Source organism: Amyelois transitella, chromosome 10 (assembly GCF_032362555.1).
Source record: "Amyelois transitella isolate CPQ chromosome 10, ilAmyTran1.1, whole genome shotgun sequence".
Classification (NCBI taxonomy): Eukaryota; Metazoa; Arthropoda; class Insecta; order Lepidoptera; family Pyralidae; genus Amyelois; species Amyelois transitella.
Window position 1 is genome coordinate 85,012 of NC_083513.1, and position 17,863 is coordinate 102,874.

General features: G+C 40.0%; 2 protein-coding genes across 3 annotated transcripts; one reads left to right on the plus strand and one right to left on the minus strand.

Annotated features, from left to right (window-relative positions):
- Positions 1 to 36: 36 nt before the first annotated feature.
- On the plus strand, positions 37 to 5,285 carry LOC106134819 (MOB kinase activator-like 1). Its single transcript, XM_013334960.2, has 5 exons — positions 37 to 302; positions 537 to 703; positions 1,740 to 1,967; positions 2,266 to 2,429; positions 3,060 to 5,285. Exons 1-5 carry the CDS (start codon positions 289 to 291, stop codon positions 3,138 to 3,140), a joined length of 654 nt encoding a protein of 217 aa, XP_013190414.1. The 5' UTR covers positions 37 to 288; the 3' UTR covers positions 3,141 to 5,285.
- LOC106134814 (splicing factor 1) lies at positions 5,281 to 17,541 on the minus strand. Of its 2 annotated transcripts, none has more exons than XM_060946140.1 (14): positions 17,164 to 17,541; positions 16,866 to 16,976; positions 15,033 to 15,165; positions 14,207 to 14,396; positions 13,806 to 13,952; positions 12,377 to 12,452; positions 10,935 to 11,087; positions 10,275 to 10,381; positions 9,596 to 9,762; positions 9,019 to 9,211; positions 8,436 to 8,527; positions 7,390 to 7,680; positions 7,239 to 7,305; positions 5,281 to 6,859 (listed from the first exon to the last, which is right to left on the minus strand). In XM_060946140.1, the coding sequence occupies exons 1-14, from the start codon at positions 17,364 to 17,366 to the stop codon at positions 6,762 to 6,764; spliced, it is 2,028 nt and encodes a 675-aa protein (XP_060802123.1). In that variant the 5' UTR covers positions 17,367 to 17,541; the 3' UTR covers positions 5,281 to 6,761. The 2 variants fall into 2 exon arrangements, with proteins under 2 accessions (XP_060802123.1, XP_013190411.2); XM_013334957.2 differs by having other exon boundaries at positions 14,207 to 14,411.
- Positions 17,542 to 17,863: the final 322 nt, after the last annotated feature.

The window sequence follows — 17,863 nt, forward strand, 5'->3', positions numbered from 1 at the left end:
CTGTGGAATATGATATTCCCTTATTATCTAATGACTGTGTATGAAGCCGCCTTCGATTAAAGTTTTTTTAAAAGTACAGGTGTGGTGACAGATGGGTGACAGCTTGGATTGGAATTGGTTGGTAATTTGCAACTGCAACTGTGCTCATGAATCTGAATCAGAAGAAGGAAGTGCATAAATAAATGATTTGATTTTGTTATTCAATTAAATATATTTATCTGACTTGGAATAAAAAATCAAAGAAGATAAAGGATACATCATAGTTCCGTGTACATCATTTTTATCAAAATGAGTTTCCTTTTGTAAGTTAAGTTTTAGAAGGTTGATCTAGAATGCTATTTTTATCTGTATACGCTTCGTATTTAGCTGACGTCTTGTTTACTCCTGAATAAGTCAATATTAAGTATGGTTTCTGTTTTAATATGTGCATATAAAAGTCCCTGTCAGGCACAATGTGTTGAATTAATCGTGCTATGCTCCTTGCAGAATTGTTATCTTCACAATTCGGTGAGGCTAAATCTGTATTTACTTTGCAGTGGAAGCCGGTCGAACAAGACCTTTAAACCCAAAAAGAACATTCCGGAAGGCACACATCAGTATGACCTGATGCGGCATGCGGCCGCTACGCTGGGCTCCGGCAACCTGCGGCTGGCCGTGATGCTGCCGGAGGGGGAGGACCTCAACGAGTGGGTGGCCGTCAACAGTGAGTGGACATAATTCTTTTATGTCTCATTCCATTCACAACTTGGTGAACTGACAAAAACATAGATTCTTACAGGCATATGGCATATTCTTATTAGCATACTATTGATTACAAAATTGCTGCAGTCAGCTTACAACAACCATACTTCACCTACTTAGACTAGGAACTAGTTGTAAGAACTTTAGTTGGCTTCAGCACCTGTGTTGATGTCATTGACTAAATTTTATTATAAGTGGTACCAATAATGGTCACTATATTAGTAGAAGGCAACTAAGTGATAGACTTAAAAACTTGGGGCTCCTCTTATAGGCAATGGCCTAGCAACCTGACACTATTTGAATCTCAACTCCATCATAAAGAGACAGCTGTATGTGGCCTTAGGCATTAAGAATCTGACCATGTTAATGAATACCTATCATACATGATATTATTTATTCAAAAGCAATTTCCATTGAATGCATGACAAGAAAGTTAGAACAATAGTGGGTCTGCATGATATTACAAGTGTAGCGCTGGACCGCTGTTATCTACACTAGCTTCCTGTGACTCATCATAGTATATTGAAACAATACAAAATGTGAACATAACATACAGAAGTCTGATTTTCAATAATCATACAAAGTGTTATCAATCCTTAAGTCCTTAGTTGTATTTTTGGTAACACATCACACTGTTACCCTTTAGGGTTAGAGGCAAAAGTCATTAGACAAATAAATATTGATGGCTTAAGGACTACAGAAAATGGCTGATTTCCCAGAAAAACACTGTTCCCACCAGATTTGCAATGAACAACTGTGTGTGTGACTGAAGCCATAGGCAACAGCAATTATTTAATAAGTTACAGAACATCCATTAGGACTGCTCTCAGTGATGATCACACATGTCACAACCTTTACCTCTGTTGCACACTAAGTATATTTGATTTAAGGAATAAGACATATTTATATTGTATTTTATTCATAGCCAATGTGTTGTCAGCCATTTCCATACTGCTTATTCTTTAAATGTAAACTATAAAACATTGCTTTATCAACAGCGGTGGACTTCTTTAATCAGATCAACATGCTGTATGGCACAATCACTGAGTTCTGCACGGAGGAGTCCTGTGCGGTGATGTCTGCGGGGCCCAAATACGAGTACCACTGGGCAGACGGCCACACTGTAAAGAAGCCAATCAAGTGCTCTGCGCCCAAGTACATTGACTACTTAATGACCTGGGCGCAAGATCAACTTGACGATGAGACGCTCTTCCCCTCTAAAATAGGCAAGTGCTTTGGCAATTTACCAGTTTAACCTGTCATGTTAATGTATAAGTGATTCTCTGTATCTATAGACATATTTTGTGCCCTAAGTTGATATAAGTATTTCTGCAGTAACTTTTTTTGAAAAAAAATTTATGGTCATCCACCCGGAGAAAAACCTGCCCTGGATCTGATCATGACCACACTCCATAAGGAATGAAAATTGATCTAAGAGTTCTATTTACAACAAAATATGTAGATTCTCTTTTGTAGACATTGTAGATGTAATCAATGAATGACATTAAAACATAATGATTGCAGGTGTACCATTCCCCAAAAACTTCCTGTCCATGGCGAAGACGATCCTGAAGCGCCTGTTCCGCGTGTACGCGCACATCTACCACCAGCACTTCCCGCAGGTGGTTCAGCTCGGCGAGGAGGCCCACCTCAACACCTCCTTCAAGCACTTCATCTTCTTCGTCCAGGTCTGCCATCAAACTAGTACTAGTACTACATACATAAATTACACACATACATAAATCACATATCTTTCCCGGGGGGATACACAGTCGTGACCTTACCTTTACTTCTTTCATTCTACACAGTCTTAAACTACTGATTTGCTATTTAAACAACAGAAGAAGCTGAGTGTGGTACGACTGAAACATATTGATACTTTTGGCTCTGTCTACCCCGCAAAGGATATAGATATAGTCGTGACTATATGTGTAGACCTCCCAGTAAGATGTAGTATGTTTTGATCTGTAATATCTGAGTGTTACATTATGGTTCAATGTCATACTCGTCGTTGTACCCCTAGATGTCTTGACTAAGTAAAATAAAACCTCTGATGCAGACTATATTTTTTGACTTCATAGGAATTATTACATAAATGAGAATATGACCGTTGCGTGCGATCGCTAGGTACTGCACTGGAGCCGTACTGGGGACGTGACCCCAGGGTCGCGCTCGGGCTCCTCGCCCTGTCGGGAGCCCCGCGCCCGCCTGTCTGCTGCACGCACGCACGTTCGAAACACATTATTTAACACTCAGAAAAACTATCTGCCACTCGCCTCTGTAACGTCATGTGACATCATAGATTATATTCTGCGCAGGAGTTCAGCCTGATCGAGCGGCGCGAGCTGGCGCCGCTGCACGAGCTCATCGAGAAGCTCACGGCCAAGGAGGCGCGATGATGTTCACACCGACACACTGCCTTAACAACTTTTTGTGTCATTTTGTGTTCCAACTTAACTCCACTAACAGCGGCAAACTTTACTCATACAGGGTGGCTTTCTTAAACAACACTCACTCTGAGCAAGTTTTCTCCATAAATTTGATGAATCTTAAATAAATAAACATATATTTTGCTATCATATATAAACTAGCTGCCAACAAATAGGTTTGGTGATGACCATAGCGTACATTCCAGAACCAACGAGTGAGTGCCAACAGTTGGCCGCAGTGTGTACGCAGGTTTCAAAGATCAGCTGGTGGCACTTTATATGGAAAGCTAGAACTTTAAATTTCTATTGGAAATTAGTCCCAATGTACTAAAGTTATTATAAAATTTGGACAGTGTTTTAAAAGCCACCGTGTATAAGTTAAATAAATACTAAAAATGATCTGTCATGAGAAGGTATCGATAAATGGATTGGAAGATCAGACAGCTTCCAAATGAAATGTGAAGAGTAAGTTAGACCAGTGATTATAGATCACATTCTGTCATTGCTTCATGTAACTGTCCTCTGTGATGCAAAACCATTTGGTTTCTCCATTAGGACAGTAACCAGAGGTATTTGTATAAGATATACATTTGTATTTACTATTTCCATATTTATTAAGTGACTTAAATAAGAAGACGGGCGACATGACGCACAATATATAATAACATATAGGCCGTGCAAACCAAAGAAGGTAATACGGTAGAACATTATGGACCTTCTATACAAATCAAAGAACAGACGTTATTTACATTTGCTAGTTTAGTGTCTTTGACTAAATGTTCCTCTAATATTAAACACTTTTTTGTAAATAATAACCAGAATTGCTATATTTAATATACACAAAATTCTGCTGTAAGCATTCTTGTCAAATGCAATTACCAAAAGATCTCTTGAGAGTGATACCGACACGTCGCCCGTCAGCGCGTGCGCCGCGGGGAGTGGAGATGACTGCCTTCCTATGATAATAAACACAGATGCGATATATCATTGGATCGACTATATTTCTAACAGAGTATTGTACATTGCTGATTTACTCATAGAACGTACATTAGGTACTATCGATAAGATTTTTGCATTTTATTACCAAATGGCAGATACGCATTTTATATAGGGCGTGTATTTATTTTTCCAAAAAAATAAATAAATACGATAGTGTCGATTGTAACATAATATAACTTATTCGGCGTGGCCTACGTAAATTTAAAATTAAGTTGAAATTATAAAAAATATTGGTATGACATTGCTAGCTCGTAGGAAGCCCGCCAACCGAATCTTATGAAGTGCTATTTTGATAATATTAATTTATTCTTGCAAATAACATTTTGGTCCGAGTTCCCTTAGTTTCGATCTCAAATGTGTGATAGAATAATTTCGAAGGAGTGATTTGTGGGAAAGAATAAAATCTAAATTAATACAAATATTCATGATAAAACATTGGAAATAAAAATGAAATATTGTATTGAATTAAATTTGAATAACAAACACCACTCCGAAACATCTCGAACCAAAATGTATTTATAGTTAAGGTTTGTTTAGAACAATTGTACTTTTCTTTATTTATAATTAATTATTATTTTGTGAAATAATTGTATTCGAATTTTTGTAATGCACTACGTAGTAAAGTAAGCGTTTGTAAAATATATTCGCGCATTTAATTAGGAAATTTAACTGGAACATGTTTGTGTAATGACTGTAGCTGATAAAGCGCCTCAATGACTTTGTAGCTGGTGAAGCGCCTCAATAGGTTCCTGTCAATGCCTGTCCTATGGCAGCCAGATGGGATGACATCTTCACAAAATTTCGATCTCTATTTTGGGATTAAAGTCCATCGTCTAGTTCAACTTCGGTAGCGGCTTTTACACTTTGTAGGCGGTGTCTGTTGTTTTCAAACTATTGCTTAAGTGGACGCGTTACCTCTTCAGCTTATAGATCGAATCACCAAACAAAGTAGTACGGAATAGCGCGTTTAGCATTGTAAAAAGCAATCTCCTGTATTATGAAGGCCTTTTTACATATTAGAGATTATTTTGACATGTCAAATGGAAAGACTGGCCTTGTGTCTAACGAATGAGGTGACGAGAGGATTTTATATTAATAAAAACGAATAATAAATTGTATAATCTTTTATTGCTTTTGTGTGAGGTAAAGAAGTTTGACTTGTACATTCAGTCTTGCGACTATAAGATGGCTCTGAATTGGAATGGTTAATAAGCCTAGTCATTATTGTGAAAAATGAGTACCTAGGTACATAAAAAAGCATGAACCTCCTATGAAAAACTATATAATTATTATCTATACCTTGTCCAACAAATTTTTGATGCTAAAATTGCTATATTTGAAAAATATTTTATTTATATTTAAAAATATAAATATAATAAATAATCTGTCCAAATCATCAATGTTTGTTGCATAAGTATATATAGGTATAACTTTACACTTCGCATGAGTTTTTACATACATACATACCATCACGTCTGTCTTCCATTGGGGTAGGCAGAGACTGGATTTTCTCTTGCTACGATTTTTACAAACCTCTCGCTTCCTCCACACTCACTACTCTTTTTATGCATATCCGACGATTGCGGGTGCTCCTAACATCTCCCTTTTTCAAGACATTCGAAATAAGGTCCTTAAAAGTTCGGCGATGCCGGCCCTGCCCCGCGTTTACAGTCAGCTTTGCCTTATAATTTCTTTCGTTGATCTGTCCTCATCCACTTCTCGACATGTACAAACCATCTCAACATACCCTTTTTAATTTTGGTCACTACATCCTCTTTCACTCCACACAATTTGCTCCCATCGATAAATTTACTTCTTAAATCAACTGCGTTCACTTTAGGTACTTCCATTTTGTTTCTGTCTTAATCAACGCCCATACATAAGTGTAGGCTCCACTATGAACGGCCAGTCGGGCATTCGTGATACCCTTCTGCTCCTCGTAAGGGAATGTGAGACCCAGCAGCCACTCTTCTTTGTGAACTGAACATACAGCCTAAACACACAAATACATTCACTTGTTGCACTCTCTCTTCATTTATACTTATATTTTCGTTTAGTCTCTTCGATCCGCATTCAACATCTTTCATTTAATCAACAGTAATAACGTGGTGATAAGATTTGTCAAGCACAAGGAAGAAGTTACGTTCCGTTTTGTGTAGGTATCTAATTACTGATCACAAATTATTAACACCAATTAAAAAAAACCTTGAGACCTATATAAGCATTTAATAAGTAACATGTTGGTAAATAAGTGTGATTTTACAATCAAAAGTTGATTTTCACAAAATAATTTTAAATTTACATAAACGGGACTGCAGCGGCAGCTGTCGGAATTAAAATAAATAGTTGGACAAGGTACATATAGAACAAAGGTACCTTACAATATGCGATAGTCTACATCATAATTTTAACCAAGGACAAAGCCATTACTTCAAATCGGTAGGGGATGTCTTAACACAAAAAATGTATATTTCGTGTTACAAATTGAAAAAGAAGTGCAATGTTAATACAATAAAAGATAATGTGTAGAGTTGGATATAATATTTTGAATTTATATGAAAACACAGAAAAGTAGTAGAGGTGGCAGTGCGGCTACCCGCCGCCGGAGACGGGCGGCGGCGGCGGCGGCGGCGCCAGGAAGGCGGGCGGCGGCGCGGCCCACGGCGGCGCGCCGAACCCGCGCCAGCCGCCTGCGGCACGGAACACGTTACTACCTCACACACCGTTCGTCGAAGCGTTCAAACCGATAATCAAATATCTTTCAAATTTAGAAACAATTGAAGAAAATTGCACTGACTTTTAACAACATAACGAAATAATAATTATGATCTTACAATATATGTACACTCATTGAACTTTAAGGTAATATTAACAATTGAATTTTTTTCAAGAACATTCTTTGATACAAAGAAAAAACATTTTGTAACTGGTCAGTACCTAACGCATACCTACCTACGCAGTACACTAAGAGGTTGAACTTATTATTTTCTTAGAAGTTTGGATAATAATATTTCATGTTTTTAATAACTTGCCTAATTGAACACTATTGTCATATAAAAAATATGATACCTGGAGGCGGTGGCGGCATGTGCGGCGGCCCCGGCACTCCCGGAGGGGGACCCATTTTCCCGTCGTTCTGTAGAGAGAAACGTGAATGTTAATTATAGTTCAACAACGACAGCTTACCAGTTGGGGTAACATAACGGTAAGGATTGTTCACCTGGTAGTGCGGCGGCGGCGGATGGAGCACGTGTCCGGGCGGCGGGTGCGGCGGCAGGTGCGGCGGCGGCGGCGGCGGCGCGCCCGGCGGCGGCGGCTGCGCGGGCAGCCACGGCGCGGGCGGCGCCATGAGCGCGCGCGGCGCCGCGTGTGCCGCGTGCGCCGTGTGCGCCGTGTGGCCGGCGGGCGGGAAGCGCCGCGCCGCGCTCACGGCCAGCGCGGGCGCGCCGCTCGGCGGGGGCGCCTCGCCGAGCTCCGCCATTAGAGACATGTACTCTTCGTCGATCTTAGCCTGGGGACAGTAGGGTATGTGTATGTACCAACTGCATCAACCCTCATTTTTGACAGACATAAAATTTCAATTATAGTACAAGAGAAAATTATATATTAAAGTTTCCTCTTTTAAAAATCGCCTATAGAGCACCTGTTATATTAATATTAATGTATAACTCAGAAGAGAGTCATTGGTAGGTACAAAGCCGAGTAGGATTTGGACACGCACTGTTCGCATATTTAACTCCATTCGGAGACCTGCGCGAACGCTGTAGGCGCGGTCAACAGTATTATGTCAAAATTTATCTCCGTACAATTATCTTAATGATGTAAATCGTAACCATTAATATGCTTGTGTAGTAATAATGCTCATAATGCACCTTTTAATTTACACTATTTTATTACGTATAAAATTAAACCATATACCTATTTAATTAATTATAAAAGTTAGATATATGGTATGGTATTGCATACTTTTTATAGATCTTTTAAAAACCCCTATTTGTTTTGTAATAAATTGTATGCACATATTATCTGTGTGACCAGCAAGAACAGGTTTTCGGAAATTATTGATTAATCTGTCTGAAATCTAATTAATATGTATGCCTTTCAGATAATGTAACTTTCTAATGGTGAAAGAATTTTCGAAATCGGTTCATTTGTTTTTGAGTTTATCCGCTACAAAAATACAAAGGTTTTCTCCTAGTCAATCATTATTATGTAGTGCAAGAGTGACGTAATCATAATAACGTAGTAGAAGAGCGCAGAGCCCACCTTGTTGTGCGGGGAGGCGAGCGCGGCCTGGCCGGGCCGCTTGGCGCGGCAGTCGCGCGCGATGTGGCCCGCGCCGCCGCACGCGCTGCACACTGCGGGCGCGACAGGCTTACGGTTAAAATCTAATTTCTTAACAAGTTTTAATAACCAAGACTTTTTCCATGAGCCAAATTTATATGCATCTCATTTTGTTAAGATGACACCTTTTGATACTGAATTCATTGCGTTATTGGTTTCGAGAATAAAATTGTGACTAATATTTGAGTGAAAGAACACCACAGTAGTTGATTGAAATTCGATCAGAAATACCAAATTCCCTACAAGAACAAAAATGAGTTTTAAAAATTATTAGTGGACGCGCTATTAACTAACTCAATCACCAATCTCTGACGCCAGGGAATGCTAGAAATAACTCTCTAACTTGAATAGCTGTTCTGTGTAATACTTGTCAGTAAGTCTTCCACAGTCACCATACATTGCCCTGGCGCCGATACCGATTATGTCCTTGCTTTTCAAAGCCATAGCTGCGTTCATGAGTACAACATGACAACAAAGCGCGAGACAGCGGTAGAGGGGAGCTGACCGATGCTGGAGGTGACGTTGGGCTTGTCGGGGCACAGCCAGGTCTTGTGGTCGCAGGCGGAGCAGTTGGCGCAGCGCGCGGCGTCGTGCTCGCGCAGCGTGCCGTTGAGCTGCGCCAGCTCGCGCAGCTGCATGCGGCGCAGGTCGTTCTGCCCCTCCGGCACCTCCACGCCCTGCCGGATCACCTCCTTGATCTGCGGGCGGCTGTGCGTTAGTGGGCCGGCGGCGGACCTTTCTTACGATATCTTTATTGCGAGTTACAAATTATTTGATACGGGTTGGGTTTCTCTGTAAAGGTAGCAGAGGTGAGAGGGAAGATTCCCGTGTTCGTGTAAAAATCTGATTTACCCAATCCAGAATCTTGTTCAAAAGGTTCCTCTACAGAGAAATAAGAATGTGACAGGGACGAAAGGATGACGACAAGTTAGAAATTAAAATTAAAGATATTAGTATTCTTCTTCCTCCTCGCCACTCTGAAGAGGAACCCGGGATATGGCTTTGAGTGACTCCTATCTAATATCCGCAACTTTTGCAGGTTAACCTAACACATATTGTAATTAGTCCCATATTAATTGTACCTTCTCGACGGCCTTCTTGACGCAGTCGGCGCTGGTGGCGGTGATGTAGGCGTGCAGCGGCTCGTCCTCGCCGGGCAGCGGCTGCCCGTCCTTGCGGCCCACCTTGCCCTCCTTCACGGAGCCTTTGCCCCGGATTATGATCTTCGCCCCCGTCTCCTTCTCCATGGCTGTATAACACCACAAATTAAAATAGCTGAATGCACAGCTAAACTTTTACGTTCTCACATTTACATCATGGCAATTATATATAGGGCTTTTTGATTTTGAACCAGTATTTGTCTACGGAAATAGCCTATAAGGATCACCAAAGTCTTTTAAATTGGTGATATATTCGCAAATCTTCCTGTCATTTTAATTATGCAAAAACCCTCTAATACTGTTGTATTTTGGTTGACTGGAAGAAATCCCAATTGGGATAAGCCCGCCATTGTAATATTCTTCTAAATCCAATAATTGTTTTGTAACTTGTTATATTTCTTTTTTTGTGACTTCTGAATCCATCACAATCATTTAGGTATATAGTGTATTTCACAATCTTCAGTTACCCACTGACACACATAAACCCGAAGGCTTTGGTGATCTAGTCGAAAATACTATACACTGTATAACTATCGCGAAAAAAGGAGTACCCGGCCACAGCTACGGATCTTTTTTAAAAGCTTATAAGATAAATACTGACCTTTGAGGGTGTTCCCGCGCGGGCCGATGAGGAGCCCCACGAAGTTGATGTCGGGGTGCTCCTCCTGCGGGATCATCACCTTGTCGTGCACGCGGATGATCGGAGGCCTGGCGGACAAACAAACTTATTGTGCACATTTTGTAAACATACACAAATGATCCAGTCTGGATAGAAACATCCCCAAAGATTTGAAAGTCAATGAAAAACGTGGAATGGTAGTCGTGGTAATTTAGATTACAGGTGTGCTGATTAAATGCAGTTGATACAAATGTGAATACGCAAAGATGATAGAAATATAGTGCCATAAATTTGACAGAACCAAGTATGGAGCCTTGCAGAGCGCCTACGTAGATATTATAATTATTAATCTGATATGGAGTCTTTAAATAACGAGTTGATAAAATTTTTGCCAATATACGAAAAATCAAAGCAAATTTAGACTATTTGTAACATATAACTTCCAGTTTCCTTTTTTACTAATTTTGATTGAATAACTCAATTGCTTTCGACAGAATTAATAAGATGTAAAAGTATCTATTATTGTATTTTGATCTCCCATCTTTGCGTATTCTCACTAGCAGCCCTAGTTCTCAAGTTTAACTTCCAAAATGGCCGGTTTTCCCCATCCCCCCGTGCAAGCCCGAGGCAGGCTGTACTGACTTGTAATCAGGCGGCGGCTTGAAGTCGGGGTTGATCTGCTGCATGCGCTGCACCAGGCGGTGGCGCTCCTCCTCCAGCTTGCGGCGCGTGCGGTACTCGCGCGTGTTCAGCCGCTTGCCGTCCGTGGAGTAGATGGGCTCGGGCGACGGCGACCTGCGGGCGGTGCACTGTTAGCCGGCGCGCACCGTGAGCGATACAGAACAACTGTCTCCAATAGTCGTGTCAGATAAACTTAACAATGACTGTCAACCATGCGGAACTTGGACAACTTTATGTGATTTATTGAACTGATGGACAATGTTCTGTATCGCACTGACGAGCGAGGAGCGCGGGGCGCACGTGTTCAGAACAAGCAACATGTACACTTAAGCGCGAGTTTGCCAATATCCAAAATTATTATAATAAAGTAACTTTCTTTATCGTTACATTGGCAATACCCATTGCGCCTGCGCATACAAATTGCTGTCTCAGTGTAAAAAAATGGCTAGCAGTTACAGTGTCATCTCTGAACGAAAAGTTAAAATTACACCTTATCTCTTTTTCCGTGCTTTGAGCATTTGTAATTTTATCTAGTTAGGAAACACAATAATGAGTTATGTACTGGGTTCAAGTTCTTTATTCTCGGCGTCTTATCATGACACTGTGCAAACATAACTATCATTCATACTCAGAAATAACACTGAAACTGGTCAAAATTTACTGAATCACTCACTACTCCTACCCCTAACGTTCAGGGAAAAAATATTAATTAATGACCTGAAATTTTAATATCGTTAGCCCTGAAAACAATTGATTAATGGCCGTCGCTGAAAAGATTGTTATTAGAGATTAATTGATTAACATTGCAGCGATTGCTACCTGCGAACAGGGAAACGGCTCGTTAGACATCGCGCCTTGCATCGTATGAGGTCTGTAGACTTGAGAGCCTGCTGTTAGGCAATGGCAAAAAAAAACTAGCAATCTGTCAACATTTCTGAATCTCAATTTTATCATTAAGCCTTCCAACTAAACGTGGCATTTGAATTTTGTGACCATTTTGCTTTGCAAAGTGATGGATTGTGTATTTTTTGGTCAATTTTGAATTCATTTCAATTAATTTAATCAAAAAATCAATCAGACATTCTAAATATGACAAAATTAAAACTGACTTCAAGTTATGTAACTGAGAACATTTTTGACAAAATCGAAGTTTTAAACTGCTCGTTTCTTTCAAATACTTTTGTTATATTAATCGAACACAAAGGGATCAATAAAATTAAGTCATTAAAATAATAAATCAAAGTGATCTCAGTCCACCGGCTCGATCGTCGATATAGCTAGGGAGTAATAGAGTAGGAATGAAATCGTTGTAGCGATACTCATGTGGCGGCGGGCGGCGGCGCGGCGAGCACTGGCCGCGGCCCGGCGCGTGGGGGGGCGGGGGTGGTGGTGGGGGGGTGTACCTCTCCTCCACGTTGTGCGGGATGCCGAGGTCCCCGGAGCGCAGCTTGCGGCTCACCTCCTCGATCTGCAGCTGCACTGCAAGGGAACGCATTAGCCGCCGCGGCCACACGCCATCATTAGAATGCTGCCGCTTCTCCGACCTACCCTACGCTACGCACTTACCTAGCTCTGCTTTCCTACGTTATAGAGGCTCAATGTGATGCCGTGTACCATATAGACTTAGGTAAATTATGATAATGAACGAGACAAGATTTACTATTTATCATCCAATTGTTTTCAACATGTAAAGTCATTACATTTCAATAAAAGCTTGTCTTAAATCACGAATTAATTATGTATCCTGTCAATAGAATTGAATATAACATTGACAATTTTGAATAGACCGATTCCTGAAGCAACCTTCTCGTGTTAATGGCTGCGCCAGTGGGCATCGCAACATACACACGCCTACTTTACATTAACTTTACACTCCTGAAAATGTAAGTTTATGTTATGTTACATGTAAATATCCTGGAATAAAACAATTTATGAAGATAATTAACCTCCCAATGTAGGAACCTGAATAAAGTTAGGTGTATATAATTTCAGTAGCACACCTAAGTAATAAGAGTGTATAAGCGAGACACAGTAATTACAACAGTATGCTCTTTTTATTATTCCTGACAAGATTAAAGAGAAATAGAGACTTTAAATACTTCTTTCTCAGAGATAAAATCTGCAAAATTTTTGTGTATAGCATAGCATGTCAACAAATAAACACGATTAAATTTATTATCCTAGGTTAGCTTATTTCAACATCAGAATGATACTATGCATTCCAATATTAGACAATAACATTGGAATATAGTATCATCCACAAAAACAGTAATTACAATAATGAGTCAAAGTTCAAGAAAGTAAGATTAAAAGTCATTAAAATTTGTGTTCTTTAGAATATGATATCATGAACTATTTGTCTAATGTATATACTTTCTTAAGTTTAACTACTGGAGCTGCCCATATGATGCGCGGGTCATGAGCGTTACAGATAGTGTTAGTACAGTCTTCATAGAATCTCATCTTTTATAATTTGTACAATATCTGTAGGAAGGTATGAAAGTCATTTGAGTGTGCTTGTTCTCTTTAGAACCTTTAGATTTGTAAACGGTAACTGGGACTTAAAACATCAGATTTTTTACTACTGCATAATAAGGTATTAAGAAACTATATTCTTGGAGTAAAACAAACGATATTTTACAGACTAGAGATAAAACCTTGAAACCTAAGCACACTCAACATTATATCTGCACCACTAATGACCCTCAAACTCAACGTAGCAGACAGTCCTAGCATAGAACTAGAATAGAGTGTTTCCGAGCCGTGGAACACCAAAGCGGTGTAACCTAGGTGTTCCACGGTGACCGGAGACTGGTCGAGGTGAGTACTCACGTAGGTATTGCTCCTCCTGTTCGCGGGTGAGCGAGGAGGGCAGCACGGTGGGCAGGCCGGGGATGAAGGTCTTGTCGTGCTCGGAGCCCACCCAGCGCGTGCGCCGGCGCCGCGCGCGCCGCTCCGCCGCCGTCTCGCCGGGCGGGCCTGCGCGTGAGTGGACGAAACAACACGAAAGTTTTTAACGCCACTTTATACACTTTTCTAGCAAATCTTACAATTTATAGGAAATTAAGAATGTCAGTAAATGTTATCGAATTAATCATAGTGGCATCGGATATAAAAATATTTGTGTGATATAAGTATTAAAAACAAATTACGAAACATGTGAATGATTAAATTGTGAAGAAAAAAATATAGATAATTTTGATATGAAACAGTAAGCACAATGTTGCATTCACCCTGTCCGTCCTCCTTGTCGTCATCGGGATGGTAGTCGTGATGCGCGGGCTTGTCCCGGTAGCGGGACTCGGTCCTGGCCTGCAGCAGCTCCAGCTTCTGCTGCACGGAGGTGGGCGGCGGGATGGCGGTGGCGGCGGACAGCGCGGCCGCCGCGGCCGCCGCCGGCTGCACGGGCGCGGCGATGCGGCGCTGCGCCACAAACGACTGTTACCGCGCCCACACCGAAAAGAAACGCGCACACGCACAACGTAAACAAAATGGACACAAAATAAAGGATAATAATTAAATTAATAACTAAATTGACAAAAAATAAAAGTAGGTAATAGCAAGCCCTGATGCTTTTTGACAAATCTTTGCTTAAAAAAATAATGAAATAAAAAACATATCAAATAAGTAGATAAATCAACTTTTAACTAAGAAAAATATAAAACATAAAACTTCTCACCATAAAACTAACATATTTCTAAAACAAAATATAAGAAAATTTTAAAACATGTTAGGTAAAATAAATTATGTTTGAATAAATGACAAAGTTTAACAACAATTTTACTTATAATTAAATTTACCTGTCGTTCTCGCTCATTATGCTGAAATAATGGTCACACAAAATATAAAACAACACAGATTACAACACTATCCTCCTCCTTGACTATAAATAACATTAACACCACATGACTGACTAATTGAGTGGTAACTTACAACAAATCAGGCTGAAAGTTTGATTTACTATCCGCTGTTATTGAGTTTTCTTTATCAGGATACCAAGTATTCAATAAATGGTACTAAAATTGATAATAATAATACACATGTGTGTGATATAATTACCTGAGCAACGGCTGCAGCTGCTAAGATGGCCGCCTGAGTGGCGGGATTGATGGTGGGAGTATTGGCCACCGCCCGCGCCGTGGCCTTCGTTGTGGTTCCCACCATCTGATCCAGGAGAGCAATGGTGCCATCTCTGTGGAGTATCATTGATGAATAAACATATAATTTTTTTTAATACAGAAGTTAAGACGTCTGCCATGCTGGTCTGGGGAATACATAGATTAATTACTCTTCCCAAGCAGACTGTAAAAAGTATAAGGCATTGTATATGATGGGCAACAATTCCTATTCCTGGGTTGGTTATGGTTTCCCTTTAGGTAACGGAGGTTAGACAAGTAGATAAGTAACCTCATAAAATTGCCTAGAATAGAATAGAAGTAGCTGACCCTGGGCTCTGCTGTCAGTCAATATAAAGGGTAACATGTTTGGGTGAAGAAAAAGAGATCACTACATAGTATAAAACAAAGTCGCCCATTTTGTCTGTAGTCCCTTCGTATGCATAAAACTTTAAAACTACGCAACGGATTTTGATGCGGTTTTCACTAATAGAAAGAGTATTTTCTCCGACAGGTTTTTATATATAATTGAAATACATTGAAACTATATTAGCTGAGTTATAGCGATTTATGTCCAAGAAGTCAGAAAAAAAATCTAATTGAAGATTGCATTTGTGCGTGCGCCGCTTATGCCGTTGGATACAAGTAAGAACAATGTATAGCAAAAACATTGGTCTTTATTAGTTCTACAAAAAAGTCCGCGATGACATATATCCAGCTTTTTTATTTAAGTCACAAAAACTACTTTTCTGTATTAAAAAAACATTTAATTTGTTGGGTGATGTTTAACTGGTGATATAACCAATAATACATATATCCTTATCAAAATAAGTAAGTTCATCATCACGAGCATTTAATTTAGATTATTTTTGCAGTTTACAGTGTGTTATTTAGACATATAGTTTAGGAGATATCACGATATTAGTATTGCGGCACGGTACGGGCCGGCCGCGGCGGCGGGGGCAGCGTCCCTATAAATAGCGCGTCGGCGGCAGCGGCTCCCCTGGAAGGCTGTTAGGAGGAGCGTCAAGCCCTCGCCTAAAAACGTCCCGCTGTAATAGTGAATGCCCCTCAGGCAAACTATGTTCTGATAGTCAAAAAAAAAAAAAAAACAGCGGCTCCCCATTAGCACTTTGAAATTGGAAGCGACGCGTTTATTTATCGCAGCTCTTTGAGAAAAATAAAACGTGCTTTTCAGCGCGACAACAATAATTGTATGATAATAGTAGGTATTGTATTCTAAGGTTAGTATTAAATCGCACTTATTAGTAAGATTAGTTTTTTAAAATATAAAACCGTAATTTATGGATTGATATTTTCTATTAAGATTTTGGTTAAAATTTAAAGTTAGGTCAATTTAATATTAGGGAAATAATTAAAAAAAAAATCGTAATTTAAGGTAAGATAAGTTCAGAAAAAGAACTTAATAGAATAGGTATCTTTCTTTTGTTTCTAAGTACATATTTAGATATTTTTTTACTGAGGCACATGCGAATAATATGGGAGTTAGTGTCATAATGTGTGTGTAATAAGTAGCGGGATACACGCAAACGAAGTTGCGCGGGTCAGCTAGTAAAACTATAAAGGTCATCACATCAAATGTAAAGATTAATCCCCAGTATATCGAAACTGTGTTAAGACACCGCCAAGGATTCAGATTGTGAAAATAAATTCCTAGTTACAGGTGCAGCTACTGCCATATAAATTTTGTAACCATATCAATAACTTACTTATCAAGAACTATTTATCTTGTAATGAGTGCATGCTCAGTGCTCACCTATCTTTGGACTTCCTGCCACGACTACGGCTCCTCGAACGAGAGCGACTTCGACTGCGACGCTTTTCCTTGTGTCGATCTCTGCTGCGGCTTCGTTCGCGATCTTTATCCCTATAAGGAGAAAGTTTTAGTTGCAATATAATAAATGCTGTGTGTGACCCATTAAGATGTAACTGTTTTTGGCATTAAACTATGACTTCTGCCCCATAAAAACAAGCGCAGCAGCAAGGCTGCGAGCTAATTTAAAAAGAATTCTGAAACAGGGAAATAAACAATAATGCATCAGCTAAAAATGAACCTTTTAGATCTGTGCCGCTCTCTGTCCCTGTCCCGGTCACGCTCACGATCACGATCACGCTCGCGGTCGGAGCGGTCCCTGTCCCTATCGCGGTCACGTTCCTTGTCGCGGTCGCGGTCGCGGTCCCGATCACGGGTCTTCTCGCGATCCCGATCCTTGTGGCGATCGCGCGATCTACTTCGGTCGCGGCGGCGTGAACTCATGCCGCAACTTTGAATAAACTTTCAATAGCACTATGAATGCGAATTTATTAAAAGCAAATAAAACTCCTCAATTCTCCTAATGGATTGATGATAATATTGCGCAAAAATGAAAAATATGCACAGTTTCTTTCATCCAATCCCCAACCAATCCACGCATCACAAATGGGATTTTTTAGGTTTTACAGAGTTTGACATTGACATAAAATATAACAAGGATGTTCATAGCCGTCATCTTTGTGCACAGAAATTCATGCATATGGATATGGCTACATGCCAGAGGATAAATTTAAAACACCGTGAATGTTGAGTGAACGCCGGGAACATGATGAATGAAGCATTGCATGCCTTTATACAGTCGGGAAGTTGTCCAAAAAGACTCACTTGGCGATGTATAGAGGCGTGTTGGTTCCAACACTAATGTATGGTAGTGAAAATTGGGTGTGGCAGAAAAAGCATGAAAGTAGAATAAAAGCACGAAAGTGGAAATGAAAGCGCTT

Bases quoted from the DNA above. Each gene is read 5' to 3' on its own strand.
- LOC106134819 (XM_013334960.2), top strand. The intron at 1,968-2,265 runs GCAAGTGCTTTG...TAATGATTGCAG, and splicing joins GCTCTTCCCCTCTAAAATAG to GTGTACCATTCCCCAAAAAC. The intron at 2,430-3,059 runs GTCTGCCATCAA...TATTCTGCGCAG, and splicing joins ACTTCATCTTCTTCGTCCAG to GAGTTCAGCCTGATCGAGCG.
- LOC106134814 (XM_013334957.2), bottom strand. From the start codon at position 17,366: ATGAGTTCACGCCGCCGCGACCGAAGTAGATCGCGCGATCGCCACAAG. The intron at 8,528-9,018 runs GTCAGCTCCCCT...TCGCGCCCGCAG, and splicing joins CAACGTCACCTCCAGCATCG to TGTGCAGCGCGTGCGGCGGC. The intron at 7,306-7,389 runs GTGAACAATCCT...TTCTCTCTACAG, and splicing joins CGCCGCCGCCGCACTACCAG to AACGACGGGAAAATGGGTCC.